This window comes from Callorhinus ursinus, unplaced genomic scaffold (assembly GCF_003265705.2).
Source record: "Callorhinus ursinus isolate GAN/ISIS: 27379988/994484 unplaced genomic scaffold, GSC_fseal_2.0 scaffold3, whole genome shotgun sequence".
NCBI classification, from domain to species: Eukaryota; Metazoa; Chordata; class Mammalia; order Carnivora; family Otariidae; genus Callorhinus; species Callorhinus ursinus.
Window position 1 is genome coordinate 981,619 of NW_027397065.1, and position 15,047 is coordinate 996,665.

At 39.3% G+C, this 15,047-nt stretch overlaps 1 protein-coding gene across 12 annotated transcripts in view; it reads left to right on the forward strand.

The window, feature by feature from the left end:
• Positions 1-5,591: 5,591 nt before the first annotated feature.
• Positions 5,592-15,047, forward strand: part of ATG10 (autophagy related 10) — a 236,221-nt gene continuing 226,765 nt past the window's right edge. For 4 of the 12 annotated variants that reach the window (XM_025866728.2, XM_073887575.1, XM_073887570.1 and 1 more), the window contains exon 1: positions 5,826-5,943. In XM_025866728.2, the coding sequence (XP_025722513.1) occupies positions 5,941-5,943 (3 nt within the window). In that variant the 5' untranslated portion in view covers positions 5,826-5,940. Of the gene's footprint in view, positions 5,666-5,749; positions 5,964-9,884; positions 11,467-15,047 lie in introns of those variants that run through there. The other 8 variants (XR_012376704.1, XM_073887582.1, XM_073887567.1 and 5 more) reach the window with 6 other exon arrangements.

A 15,047-nucleotide genomic window follows, 5' to 3' on the forward strand; every position in this document is an offset into this window, starting at 1 on the left:
TTTCTTTGCTGGGTGATGAGTGGAAAGTCTAGTAGGGGAGAACAATCTTGTGTAGTTGTAAGGAATCTAACCTGTGGCCTAGAAGGCACAGGGAGCTTGAACCAAAAATTCTGAAGAATTTGAGATTCTGTAGTTACTTCTTTTTTCTCTACCTGTTGCTTTACAGATCAATGGATTTTGGATATAGGGTGCTGCGAATATCCTGTATGACTTTTTTCCCTACATAATCCAAAGGTGAGGCACATTCTTTTACCAAAGATAGTTTGCTATTTATCTACTTTCTCATTTGCTTTTTCTTGGGCCCCACACCATCTTGGTCAAGATTTTGGTTTGCCTGGGCAGCTGTCCTATTATGCCTCCAAAGACTCTGGACTGCTTTTCCCTTTGAAGGTCCTCATTTCAGTGAGACTTGGGACTGAAAGTGTGCAGTGAGAATTTATTCCTATTGGGTTCTTGGGTGCAAATTGCCAGGCCTCTGTTGAAATATAATTTTTAGAGAAAGATAAAATCATGACTTTCTTATAGATATAAAAATGAATATATGTTAAAGAATTCATTTTACTCATGTGAGATCAGGGAACCAGGCAAAATGGAACAGAACTGATTTTTCCATGGGTAAAATGGGGGAGTCAATTAAAATCCTTACCAGACAGGACAGAAGTTACATATATCTATCAATTACCTACAATTTACAAAGTGCAGCAAAATTACTTAAAGATAATGAACAAAGCTAGAATCTGATAACCCAGAAGGATATGCTATAGACATGCATAGTTTTTTCTGTATACCCCCCCCCGCCAAAATAAAAGAACAAAGGGCCCCCTTAACCAGTTTCAGTGGGAAAAACAAGCAACTTGAGTAATACCAGATCACTGCCAGTGTGGTCCTTTTAGAACTCTGAATTCACCTGACAAATTTAAAATAAAAGTTTTGGTTCCTAAATGTCCTCAAGATGCTTGAAAGAAAAAAAATGTCCAAATACGAATATTAGAAAACAAAGACTAAATATCAAAATTCATTAAAATATTTCGACCTTTATTTAGACAATTCAAATTGGATTATTTCCTGAAATGTGTTATACCCTTCATGATACAAACTAGACCCTCAAGGATAAGGTCTTCAAAATACAAACACAGCTATCCAGTCCTATTGCTATACACTGTTAGCTTCGGCATCTTGCTGCTGAGATTCTATGTTAACATTATCCTTTGCTGTCATTAAGACTTTTACAACTTTGGGGCACCTGGTGGCTCAGTTGGTTGAGCATCTGCCTTCAGCTCAGGTCATGATCCCAGGCTCCAGGGGTTGGGCTCCCTGTTCAGCAGGGAGCCTGCTTCTTCCTCTCCCTCTGCTGTTCCCTCTGCTTGGGCCTCAAGCCCAAATAAATAAATAAATAAATAAATAAATAAATAAATAAATAAAATCTTATTTATTCTCTGTCAAGTAAATAAATAAATAAAATCTTTTAAAAAAGGCTTTTACAACTAATTTTCAGTAACCTTCAGAAATTTTCTAAAATTTTTCTTAGGAAACAAGATAATTATATATAGATTATCATTAGAAAAATGACAATTTTCCATTGCTATTTCCATACAAATACTTGAATCCATGAGTATCGTGTCACAGTCCCCAACTTTATATACTTTAAGTACATATGCCCACTACTAAAAATCAAATGAAACATATAGTAACTTAAGTTCAGCAATAAGTTTCCCTAAATTAGAATTATGAAATAAGACAAGCCCTAAGCTAAGGAATGTGATCAATATAGAATTATAGTCAAAGAACACAACTTGTATTTCCATAGTGATCCCAAAATATATGTTTACTCCTAGGTATTTACCCAAGAGAAATGAAAATATATGTCCACAAAAATACTGAATGATTATTTTTAGCACCTTCATTTATAATAGCCAGAAACTGAAAACAACCTAACTGTCCTTCCCAGATGAATGGATATACAAACTGTGGTAAACTCATGTAGTGGAATACTAATCAGCAATAAAAAGGAACTAATTACTGATAAATGCATCAATGAAACATGCTGAGTAAAAAAAGCCAGACACATGTGTACTGTATGTACTGTATGATATCATTTTCTAGGATTGGCAAAACTAGAGTGACTAATCTAGAGGAAATGAGTGGTTGCTGAGGGTCTGACGGTGGAGGAAGTGATTAACTGCAAAGGGGTAGTAGGTCACTTTTTGAGATGATAGACATGTTTTAGATTTTGATTGTAGTAATGGTTAAATGGGTGTATCTGTTTGTCAAAATGTACTGAACTATAGACTTAAAATGGGAGCATTTTATTATATGTAAATTACCTTTAAAAAGTTTGATGATAAAAATAAAACCAAAAAATATGTCTGTACTGCAGGTATACTAAAAGTAACAAATAAGTGGCATGATGGACAGTTTGAATCACCCTGCTATGATTATTATGAGTCCCTAAAATCCCATTCTTTGATATGGACTATTGGTTTTTTTCAGTGTCATTAAAAAAATTAATAAACTTTATGTCTTAGAAAATTTTTGTTTACAGAAAATTGAGCAGATAATAGAGAATTCTCATGTATGCCATTCAGTTTTCCCTTTTATTAACATCTTGCTTTAGTGTGGTACATGTGCTATAATTGATGAGCCAATATTGATAGATTGTTGTTAAGTCCATAGTTTATATTAGAATTCATTCTTTGTGTTGTATAGATTTATAGATTTTGACAAAGGCGTAATGTCATATATCCACCATTTCGGTATCAAAAATGATAGTTTTGTTGTCCTAAAAATGCTGTATGCTTTTTTATATTCCTTCCCCCAAACTCTGGCAACCACTGATCTTTTTACTGTCTCTATAGTTTTGCCAACTATAGTTTCTTTCTCTCACTTTTTTAGGTAAGTGCTATGTACATACAGGTTTATGTTTCTTATCTCTGCCATCCAATCAGATTACCTCCCATAACTCTTTCTTTTATATAATTTATCTTCCTGAGGACTTTCTGGAGGGTGGTGGAAGAGATCTGCCTATTAAAAGCTGCAGCAGAGAGCTATTCCTTCCCAGTATACATTCTGCCCTTCTTCCTTTTAATAATAAAATAATCCCACTCTGTCAAGGTTTGACTGAGCTCTTGGCTATGAGTGCATTTCCTACCTTGCTTCTATCTTGGTGTGGCCTGTGGGATATGAGCAGAAAGAAAATGTGCAAGTGATACAAATTGACAAGATTGAGAAAATAAGACATTTACCATGTAATTTTAAAGATTTTCATTTGGGGTTCCTGGGTGGCTTAGTCAGTTGGGCATCTGCCTTTGGCTCAGGTCATGATCCCAGGGTCCTGGGATCAAGCTGCGCATTGGACTCCCTGCTCAGTGGGGAGTCTGCTTCTCCCTCTCTCCCTGCTTGTGCTGCTCTCCCTTGCTCTCTCTGTCTCTCACATAAATAAATAAAAATCTTAAAAAAATAAAGATTTTTATTTATTTTTATTTTAGAGTGAGAGAGCATGTGAGCGGGAGGGAGGGGCAAAGGGCGAGGGAGAGAATCTTCAGGCAGACTCCCTGCTCAGCACGGAGCCTGACCTGACCCGGGGCTTGATCCCAGGATCCTGAGATCATGACCTGAGCCAAAACCAAGAGTCGAATGCTTAACTGACTGAGCCACCCAGGTGACCCTGCCATGTAATTTTAGACTGGTGTCGCATTCTTGAACCACACTACCTAAAGGATATTGTGAATTAATATTATCCTTGGGACGGACAAATAGAAGCCTGTGAGGGTAAGTAAAGGAGCTGTCAAGGGAGCTAGAAGGAAAATCAGGGGACTGTGGTTTTATGGAAGCTAAGGGAAGCAAGTCTTTGTAGATGTGATCAACATGTCCAAACGAAACTGAGAAATCCAGTGAAATAAGGAATGGGGATTTGATCATTAGTCTCTGTTTTCATATCTATAAAATGGTATCTTGTGTGGTTATCATATGGTTGACTAAATTAACTAAGCTGGCTTATGGTGGGTACTCAATAAATTTTAGCTTCCTTCTCTTTTTGTGATTAATCCATTGTTTTATTCAACAAATACTTATTACTTACTAGTGACGAACTCTGCAAGAGGCTGGCTAGGCAATGATGACAGACCCTGCCTTAAAAGCACTCGGTAGTGTTGTAGGGTGAACACATAAACAGGCCAGTACTATTCCTTGCCAAGAGTGATACGATGAAAGGAAGTACATGGAAGTTACCTGATTTATTTCGCTTTGTTTCTTTGGTTTTGGCAGGCGAATTAGAAAACTTAAAAACATCTCAAAGTACAAAAAAAACCCACTTTTTTTTTTGAAAGATTTTATTTATTTATTTGACAGAGAGAAACAGCCAGAGAGAGAACACAAGCAGGGTAAGTGGGAGAGAGAGAAGCCGGCTTCCCGCTGAGCAGGGAGCCCGATGCGGGGCTCCATCTCAGGACCCTGGGATCATGACCTGAGCCGAAGGCAGACACTCAAACCGACTGAGCCTCCAATGCACCCCTAGCAGGATCTCTTTTTAAATTGAGTTTTATTTTACATTCAGTAAAAATCTATCCTTTTTATGAGTTTTGGCAAACAAAACAACGGTGTAATCACGAACACAATGAAAGCATAGAAGTTCCATTACCCCCCAAAATTTCCTCAAGCTCCTTTTTAGTCAACCCCTTTTCCTGGTCACCATTGATCAGTGTTCTGTCCCTTTTTAAGAACTTTTTATTTTGAAATAATTATAGACTCACAAGAAACTGCGAAAACAGTACAGAATCTCGTGTACCCATCACCTAGCTCTCTCCAATGGTGACAACTTACATAACTGTGGTACAAGATCATAACCATGCCCTGGTAACGTTTGAAGGCAGGTTTTCCTTTCACTTCTTGCCCGTGTTTACTTTTTTTTCTTTTCACACAAATTTAATTCTGTTGTGTTAAAAGGAGCAGATGCTAGTTTTCCCTCAGATGTCTGCTGTTGCATTTTCAGTATTTCAGTTCCATCACCCCTGTTACTCCTACATCTTTCTGTGGTCGTTTCTTTATCCCACCGCCCTCCCTACCCCCATTTTAATTCTGCTGCTAGATTTTTTTTCCCTGAGCTTTGTGCCACAGATGGTACTATTGTAATTATTGAATTGCTAACTTCTACCTCAGTCCTTACGTTTTAAAGGAGGGAGTCGTGTTTGTGCTTAATTGTTGCAGTGCTTACAATAGTTATACAGTGTGTGTATGTATGTTAGCCGGCTTGGCTCTCCAACCTCGGAGGTTTTTGCTCTACCTTTTCTCCCTTAGTCACTCATTTATTTCCTAGATATTTGGCTATTTGTTGGAAGAAAGGGTACAGCGACCGTTAAAAACGCCGGCATCCCCCTTTCCCAGGTTTAGGCTTGCCTGCCGCACCTCCCTAACAGGCCGCCTTTGTGCACGCAGAGAGCACAGCCCGCGTTCAGTTCCTGGGGCCAGTGAGATGAGGGGCGGGGCCTCGGCTCTGTCGTCCCGGGCGGCAGGAAGGTCACGCCCCCTGGCCCGGGTCCTGCGCGCGCGGCCCGCGACGTCAGCCACCCGCGCGAGCCTGGCCCCATGGTGCACGGGAGGTGCTGGTGCGCATGCTCTGACTCGCTCGCTGCGGTGGCGGTGGTTGCGGGAGGGCTGGGCCTCTCTCTTGGTGGGTCTCTTTGCGTGTTCGTTCCGCTCCTCTACTATCGTCTCCGTGGCCCCTGGGAGCCCATCACTCTCCTCCCTGGGGCCGCTGGCTGGAAGGCAGCTGGCAGAGCGATGGGCACCTCACCCCGATTCCCCTCCCCCCGCCCCGTTGCCCCGCCTGCGCTAGGCTGGGCGGCGGGGTCAGGGGCCGAGCGGAGCGGGGTGAGTATTCCCACAGCCTTTGCTGGCCCCTCTTCCCGGCTCTGTTTCCCGCACGGTCCTCACCCCACTCCTGGGATGGTGAGGAAGGGCGGGTGCGGGTAGGCGACAAATAGCCCAGCCCTGAACAAAAGACTGGGAATCGGGGCTCTCGCCAGTGAAATATAGGCCGTGTCCTGGCGGTCGTGGGGCGAGCTGGTGGGGGGTGGGGCCGCAGGGGGAAGGAAGGCCCGCACCCAGTGTGACCGGCCCTCTTGGGCCACTACTGAGCGCTCACGCACAACGTCGGTAGTCACTGCCCTGTGTTTAAAACCTGCGCAGGGATAGCAAGTCTTTGTCCGCGTAACTTTGAAACAAAGGGTATTAAATTGTCGGTGATTCCAGTGGCCAAGTCCCACTTAAGTTGAAGGGGTTTCAGATAATCAGTAAGAATCAGGAGGAATAAGTTAATATTTATAGCCAACAGTTTTTCTTCTCCCAAATAACATATCTACTCACAGTATGTGAAATATGAGTTGGGGGGTAGTTAACTGATTTATAGAAACATTTATGATGGCGAAAATTATAAACATCTAGGAAAAGCAAAAGAATAGCTCAGAATGGAACCTTGTCTAAGAGGCCCACCTGAGGATGAATTAATTATCTAGGGGACTTGACTCTTGCCTGACTTAGTATTGATTAGGGCTCAGGCCCAGCAGTTACTTTTTTGTGTGTGTGTAATGGAGATGCAAATTATTTCTGACTGGGAGAAAAAAACACTCCTGAAGATTGTGATTTTATTGCCCTATTTCCAAGATTTTTATAATTTTTACCATTCAGCTTGCTCTATCATGAGTTCAATAAATCTTTGCCACAGGCTCCTTTTGGGTGAATCATGTTTATAACTGAAAAAAATTACAGTTTAACAGTGGCCTCACTCTTGAGTGGCAAAAGCTTAAGTTTATACTTTTTAGAATTGGAAAACATAGGCCCTTTGTAGTACTTGGCAACATTAGAGGACCCCAAGTAGAATCCTTAACTTCCTGCTTCTGAAGAGTCAAATATGGACAAAAGGAAACATTTACAAAATGAAAATTTAATCAAAAAAGAAATGTTGAGCATTGAGAAATTCAAATTAAGGTATTGTAATTACAAGGATTAAAAATCGTTATTGGTATTTTAATTGAAGTTAGTGGAAACAGTTTCTAGTTCTACACTGGATTCATTTGGATATAGACTATTACAAGATTATTTCTCTTTACCTTCTCACTTTGCCACTTCCTTTCCCCCTTTATTTAATATTAACTGAGATACTGCTACATCGTGAGGCAATCAAGTTGGGTATAATGTTTTATGACAAATTAAATTGATAGTAGTTCTTAATGCTTATAAATTTCTGAGAAAGATAAGCAACCCTTTAGGAAAAATATGTCAGGTAAAGTTTACATAAATAGATTGTTTTAAGTCTGGGTTTGATTTGATCATTAGTATCTTTGAAGCCTAGAGATGTGTTTGGGACCGTGGAGGCAGTGTTTGAATCATAAACATAGTCAGGAACCATAACAACAACAAAGTGCCGTAGAGATTATTTAGTGATTATGTGCTGAAAACAAATGTCTTCAGGGGCTCAGCAGACTGGGTATGAAACTATTGGAAAGTAGGGGAATGGAGAATAAACACTACGTGAAAGCCAGATTAGGGAGAGGTTGCTGAAAACTGCAAAACCAGAGGCACCACTAAAGAATCTGGTATCTCAGGCCTTGAAGTGCTGATCTCAGGCTTACAAAACCCAGGAAGAGTACTTATTAATCTAAGATTAGCTTTGAGGTTAGGGTTATTTCATATCACTGTCATTAATTGCCATCAGAGAAAACTTTTAAAATCATCTCTACACTAGCTCAAGGACCTGCAAAGATTTCTTACTGCCCACTGCTTTAAATGGAATTTCTTAAGGTTATCAGTAAACTGCTTTCCTTCATCCAGCTCGCCCACCTCCCCATAGACTAAATTCTCAGCTTCTTGGTGGCCAAAGGAAAGAAGGAAGCATGACACAGCTTTCTTGGAAGTAAATATTTATTGAGTCAAATGCAGGTTGTGATCTCAGATTTCAAAGCGCTAAGAAACACCGTGGTTAAGTTTTCTAGACTTTGTGAAGTTTTAACCTACTTCCCAGTGTTTCTTAAAGGGAGCTCAACTGGCATTTGTATGGGGCTGTCTCATACATTGTAGGATGCTCATTGTATCTGGTCCCTGAGCAGTAAATTGCAGTGGCAAACTATAACTCCTCCTCTTTGTGACAGCCCACTATGATCTCACTCATTTCCAGATAACTCCTTTGAGAATGATCCCTCCTAATGTTGGGAACCATTGGACCATATCTGCCTGTAGTTTACTACCCAACTTATGCTCAAGTGTGGCCATTTTATTTTTTAAAACTTAGCATCAGGCCCTCTGTTGAGGAGCTCTTCCATCTTTTTATTTTATTTTATTTTATTTTATTTTATTTATTTATTTGAGAGAGGGAATGAGAGATAGAGAACACAAGAGGGAAGAGGGTCAGAGGGAGAAGCAGACTCCCTGCTGAGCAGGGAGCCCGATGTGGGACTCGATCCCGGGACTCTAGGATCATGACCTGAGCCGAAGGCAGTCGCTTAACCAACAGCCACCCAAGGCACCCGCTCTTCCATCTTTTTGGCATGGCTTTGTCTCTACTTGGTAAGCCCTTATTCACATGTGAGTTCTTAAAGAACTGAATTCAAGTCTTCCAGACTCCCTCTTTTAGCGTCTTCTCTGATTTTCCTAGGAAACATGATATTCCTTCCTATGAGGACACACAGAGCAAAGTTCTAGGATATTGTAGGTGCCAGGTGAATGAATGAAAGCTTGTGGAAATAAGAAGGTACATTAATCTAGTTTTTAACAAACACTTTGTAAGAAGAAAAGGGGAATGTCTCTTTCATTAAAAAATGTCCAACTACTATTTTTTTAATGGTACTTGGTAGTATATTTTAAAAATGCATCTCTCTATCATCTATTTTCAGAGTAGCACTGAGTCTGTAGCTTCTGATACAGTGCTGATTTTTTTCTGAATCTTCTTTTTTGTTGAATAACTTTGGCCAGACTTACACACCATCAGTTCCTGGTTCTGGCCTAATTAGCATACATGCAGACGAGAATTAGTTCAAGTCACACTCACTATTCAAAAGTAAAGGGGCTCCAGGGGGCGCAGCTGGTAAAGCACCCAACTCTTGGTTTCTGCTCAGATCCTGATCTCAGGGTCCTGGGACTGAGCCCCGTGTCGGGCTCTGTGCTCAGCACCGAGTCCGCTTGAGATTCTCTCTCTCTCTCTCTCTGCCCCTCCTGCTGGTGCTTTCTGTCTGTCTGTCTCTCTCGAATAAATAAGTCTTAAAAAGATACACAAAAAACCCAACAGTAACAAGAGAGTTGGTGGATCAGTTTAAATCATCAGCAGTGGTGGAACAGTTGCACTTCTGTGCTTGCAGAGAAGTCTAGTTTTATATAAAAATATGATAATGTTATAAAAATAATGACGCTGGTATCAGAAAGATTAGATGTCATATAAATCTGTTGTTTGGGTAGGAAAAGACCAATTGGTAAATAAGCTTGAAAGTTGAAGAAATGTACTATAGAGTGGTAGAGAGATATAAAATAAACTCAAAATTTTTAATTTTCTTTTATTCATTACAACTTTTATGTAATGTTTATAGTGTGCTTAACTTTGTTGTAGGTGCTAAGATACAAACTTGTAAGTCAGAAATTCGCAGATGTTTAGACATTTCTCTGTCGACTTTTGGTGTTCCCGCGGTGGAGGCTACCCAAATTTTTGTTCCTTTGTAGGTAAACTCTTACCTGCCTGCATCTTTGTTTTTTCTTTTTCTTTTTTAAATTACAATATTCCACTAGGCTACCTCTAGGTATAGTTGTTGTTTTTCCAACATTTTTCTCATAAATAAAGTGAATCCTCTCAATTTAGAAGGGTAAATATGTTTGATCTTTTTTTTTTTTTTCTCCCAGCTCAGGAATAATTTTTCAATGGTATGTTTGCTTATGATTTCAGTTCAGAAATGCCAGTTATTTGTAGATTGGATTTGTATTTTTTGTCCTCCCTATCAATCAATATGCTTTGTTTTCATCTTGGTCCTTTTTCTTCTGTGTTTGGAGAGCATCTCACATGTATATGCAAAAGTACTAATTAGATTTTTTCCAGCTTCTGTACTTATCTCTATTGCCTCTCATATAGAATTTAAATCTTTACTATTATTATATATTTGAATCCCCTTCCAGTTTTTTCTTATCCAGTTTCTTTTTTACTCTCAGCTGTTGTTTCCCACCTCATCTCTTGCTTTTAGAGGCTCTGTTTTTCTTTTCCCTTTGTCTTTTTCAATTGGGAACGTAAAGTAGATAATTTCCGAGTTTTTCTCCTGATTCCCAGTGTAAGCCCGCTACAGAAGCAAGCTTTCTCTCTTCCTCTATATGGCGGTGTTCTTCTTCCTTATGGTTGAAGAGCATGGTCTTGCTCCCACACTGTTATTGATGTTCTTGATTTTCTTACCTTCACAGAAAAGGGACGTATGTAGGGATGATATTGTTCACTCTTGTCAGAGTGAGCAAGCTCTCTGTGTCACTCTCACTACCTCTAGGTGCTGAAAGACTCTTCATCTACATGTGAGGTAGGAGACTCTTTGGAAAGATACAACCAGATTTCTGAATGATAGATCTTTCTGTACTCAGAAGAGGTCTTCCTTGGCTGTTGTTTAATTTTTCAGTCCTGTGTCTATAACAAGGGGAGTGTTTCTGTATGATTTGAAATGGTTTATAGTTTTTTGAGTTTTTGCAGGGAAAGAGGTTGTGGTGAGGCTGTAATCTTCTGAGGGCTCATCCTGTTCCCAGAGCCTCCAGTTGCTGACTTCACAGTGTAGTATGCATTGCTCCACTTGGCTTCACCTTCCACTTCTGGCCATGAACATTTTATTATTGAGAGAGAAGTGCCTTGAAAGAGAATTAGCAATGGGCTTGGAAGCCAGTAGTGGAGGGGGCACCTCAGGGTCTTTTTTTTGAAGGAAATATAGAATGGGTAGAAATGAGATGCCTTTGTATGCTCTTCCTAACTGGACCTCCTGCTGCAGAGGCTGCAACAAGCATCAAGCTACCAATTAACATTCTTCAGTTCCAGTCCAGGTATAATGTTGTATCCCGTTTAAACTTTATTTGGGATATATATTTCACTGGGAAGGGAAGGAGGGAGTGCTGAGCTTACTGGTTAGTTGCTGTCGAGACTGAGCCAAACTTTCTCCCTTTTGCTGCTTCCCTGTGCTATTTACTGGATTACTGGGTCTATCCCTGCTCTGTCTCATCCAGACTATCAAATGCCTTGAAATCCAGGTCCCTCACTAGCCCTATCAAACCAATCCATCTTTTGTCACAATTTCCTAGCATGATCCTTCCTCAAATGTATGTCTGGTGCAAATTACAAATATTTGTTTGGGGGGCTTCAGAATCAGGTAATCTCTTTGGCCTGGGCCTTAGATTCCACATTTGAATTTGTATCCTGGCTTCTGCTTTGCTCTCTGAAATTTGAGGCTCACTGCCCAAGGACCCTGCTAGGTAAGTGATTATCTAAATGAATTCAAGCCAAATTCTCATAAAGGTATTGGGTTCAGTTTATCTCCCTAGCTAGTAATTGCGTGTTTTTGTTTGTTTGTTTTCTTAGGAAAGAGTCTAAACCTAAATTTATAATAATGTGGAATTGTTACAGGGAGGGACAAATGTAGAGGAAATTGCCTATTTTTATTAGTTAAAAATTATCTTTAATGTTTAAAGGTATTCATAGTATATTCTATGGTAAGCACATCTTAAGCTCTGGGGAGATTTATATTTCTTTAAGTGTTTTAGTCTCACTGTGATTCTGATATACATTGATTTATAGGTTCATCAAAAGTGTCTCTGACCAAAAATAAAATAAAATAGAATAAAATAAAATTAAATAAACATAAAGAATCAGTTCCCCACACATTAGATTAAAAAGCACATAAAAAAAGTGGAGAATAGTAGTGAAAAAAATTTTTTTTAATTAGAAAGATGCTTTGAACAATGATTATACACAGTATTAGAATTTACAGGGGCTGTTTTCTGAAAAGATAATTAGTAGCAGCAGAATAAGCTTCACACTGTCTAGTCTTAGGGCTAACCTCTAGTTTAGAAAGACTGCTTTCACTTGGTGGGGAGAAAAATTATTCTACCTTCCCATCTGTAGCCTCTGCTGAAGCAGTTAAAAGAAGGTTTTGATTGTTTGAGCTTAAAAAAAAAAAAAAAGAAATCGAATAGCTTTCCAGCAGGAGTAAAACTCAAGCAAAATAGATGCATTAACAACTTATATTTTATGGCATGAAAAAGCTTGAACTCATTTCTAACATTTACTTGTAATAAGAAATGAGAGGTTCATTGTTTAGGATGAGATGAGAATTGGAATTAGTCTTTTTACTGGAAGTTCATTTGTGTTCTGTTGTCGTCTCTAGTCTGAATTTGAGATAGCTTAAGTCTGGAAACAGAGGCAGGTCTAAGGGGTTTTACATTTGCAAAATAAAGTCTTGCCATTTTTGCTTAAACTGAAGTTGTGGTTATTTCCACTTTTTTTTTTTTTTAAGATTTTATTTTTTTGAGAGAGAGAGAGCACACAAGCATGGGGAGGGAGGGGCAGAGGGAGAGGGAGAAGCAGGGAGGGGAGCAGGGAGCCTGATGCCGGGCTCGATCCCAGGACCCATGACCTGAGCTGAAGGCAGACTCTTAACCCACTGAGCCACCCAGGTGCCCCAAGTTATTTCCATTTTTGACCATAATTTCAGCCATCTCATAGTAGGAAGTTCTAACATTCTAATTTCTGCCTCTACCAGTCTGTGAATTTGGTAGAGGACCAGAGAGTGTTATATATTGTATTATATATTGAAAAGTATGTATGAAAATGTTGATTGTATTATATTTTAATATTTAATGAGTTGAAATAGTCTTACTTGAGCAAAGAGATGATAATTATTCAGTGATATTTTCATTATGGCATATTACAATGATTCAAATTGAGATGGATATCATTTTAATATAATATAGTTCCTAATTTTGTAATCAGGCTGTGTTTATATTATTATATGTAACATCCTTCAGCAAAGCCCAGTCCTTAGATAATTTTAAAAGTATTCAACCAAATATTAATTAGTGCTTTGATGTGCTGTCATCTTGTTAGTGGCACAGTGCTGTTAATTAGATAAACTATGGCTATTGAGTGAAATTTTATGTTTTGAATAACATTTTGAATAGTTCAGTAAACCTCAAGTAACCGGGGGGCTTCGGGAATGGAATGTTTTTACTTTAGTTCAATTTTCTTGTTAAGTAAGGTTTCGTTTGGAATTTATAAAATATGCCAAAATGTATTAGTATTTTTTTATGAATTAAATTCAATTTTCATTTGATTTAGTATCTCTCAATATGTCAGGGTCATTGTATAGATGAAAAAACTAATTTTCTGACTGCTCCATTTTGGTCTTCCTAATCTACTTCTGTATCCTCCCCCTGAGTGATCAAATGTGTTCTGTTATCTATATAATGTTGATTTAGAATTAATATTTCCAGCCCAGATTTCTCTTTCTTTCTGAGTTCCAGATCCATCTCAGAATGCCTGCTAGATTCTCTTCACATGGGTATTCCAAACTCCAAATCAATATGATTTAATTAAGTCCATCTCACTCCCCAAACCTGTTCTTGCTCAGTGCACCACCACCTATGGCAAAGAGCAGGGAATCTTTCTTGAATCTTCTCTCTCACAGATCCCTCACCTACGGGATCCATCAGTTGTAATGAGTGTACTATCAAAATGTCTTTTGAATCCCTCCCCCCTCTACCCTACTTCCAGTCTTTGGCTCTGTTTGGAATCATTTTGTCTTTCTTGGGTTATTGCAAGAGACTTTTAACAGGTGTTCATCTAGTCAGGCAAGACCTGTAGGCTCCACTGGAAGCCAGAATGCATATCTGATCCATTTACTCCCACTGTCGAAACCCTTTTGAGCCCTCAGGCTAGCAGGCTCTCCTTTCTCATCAGCAGTGGTTCTTCCAGTACCTTTCCTCTACCTCTGTATTTCAGTCAAGCAAGGGTTCTTTGATTACCGGAGCTTCCCTTATATTCAGATTTTGTACATTCTATTCCTTTGCCTCTCTGCTTTGCTAAGTTAGCTTCTCTTCTTCCTTTTAGTTATCTTCTTAGATGTCACTTTCTCAACTTGTGTCTGCACTGAAGCACCTTAACCAGGATTCGTTGTGTAACCCGAGATCTCTTTCACATACCTGAAATGTTTGATGACTGCCTCAGTAGAAGCCCCTGCATTTTATTGTCTCTTATATACTTAGAATTCCTGTACTTGGTGCTTTCTTTTCCCAAACCTCTTCTCCTACCCTCTCAGATTTTCCATTGTGATCTCAGGAGCACACATCCCTAGTAAACAGACTTATCTAAATCCTTAACCCATTATTGTCTTTACTACATTCTGTGGAATAAGTTAAGTGTTCCCAGAAAAAGAATTTTATGGTCAAAAGAGTCAGGAAACCCTGAGTTAATAGTTTCCCCATCACAATGTATATTGTCAATCTCCAGGGTGGGAGTGGCGAGTGGATATAGTGTGGATCAGTTTCCACATCTCACATGGTGTTAACATCTTCACAGGTCAGTGCTTCCACTACTAACTAGTTTTAAAGGAAATTTGGCTTTGAAATAAAAAAGAACAAAGAAAAACTGAAACTCTTTGAGTGGAAGCTGCTCCTTCCTCCACCCTACAAATTTTAGGGTATGAAGATTGCGGGTAGCCCCCACTTCCCCAGAATGAATTTTAGGTCACTGCTTCTCTAGCCTCATGTAAATATCCCTGCTCCTTTGGGGATCTTTTGAGGAATTTTATATCCTATGAAATTCAGCTCTACCGGATACAGCAAGCTAGGTTTTTTTTTTTTTTTTCCCTCACATATTCACTGGTAGTGTCACATATCCCTATTCACTCGTAGTGGCTGCTTTTAGCACCATCTTGAGAAGGAATCCAAGGCTGTGTTTTGGCTCATCAGGATCACTTGTATTAGTCTATTAGTGATTATTCTTGATGAATTTAGCATTATACACCATGTATCGCCTATCATCTCTGGGCTCTTCCATC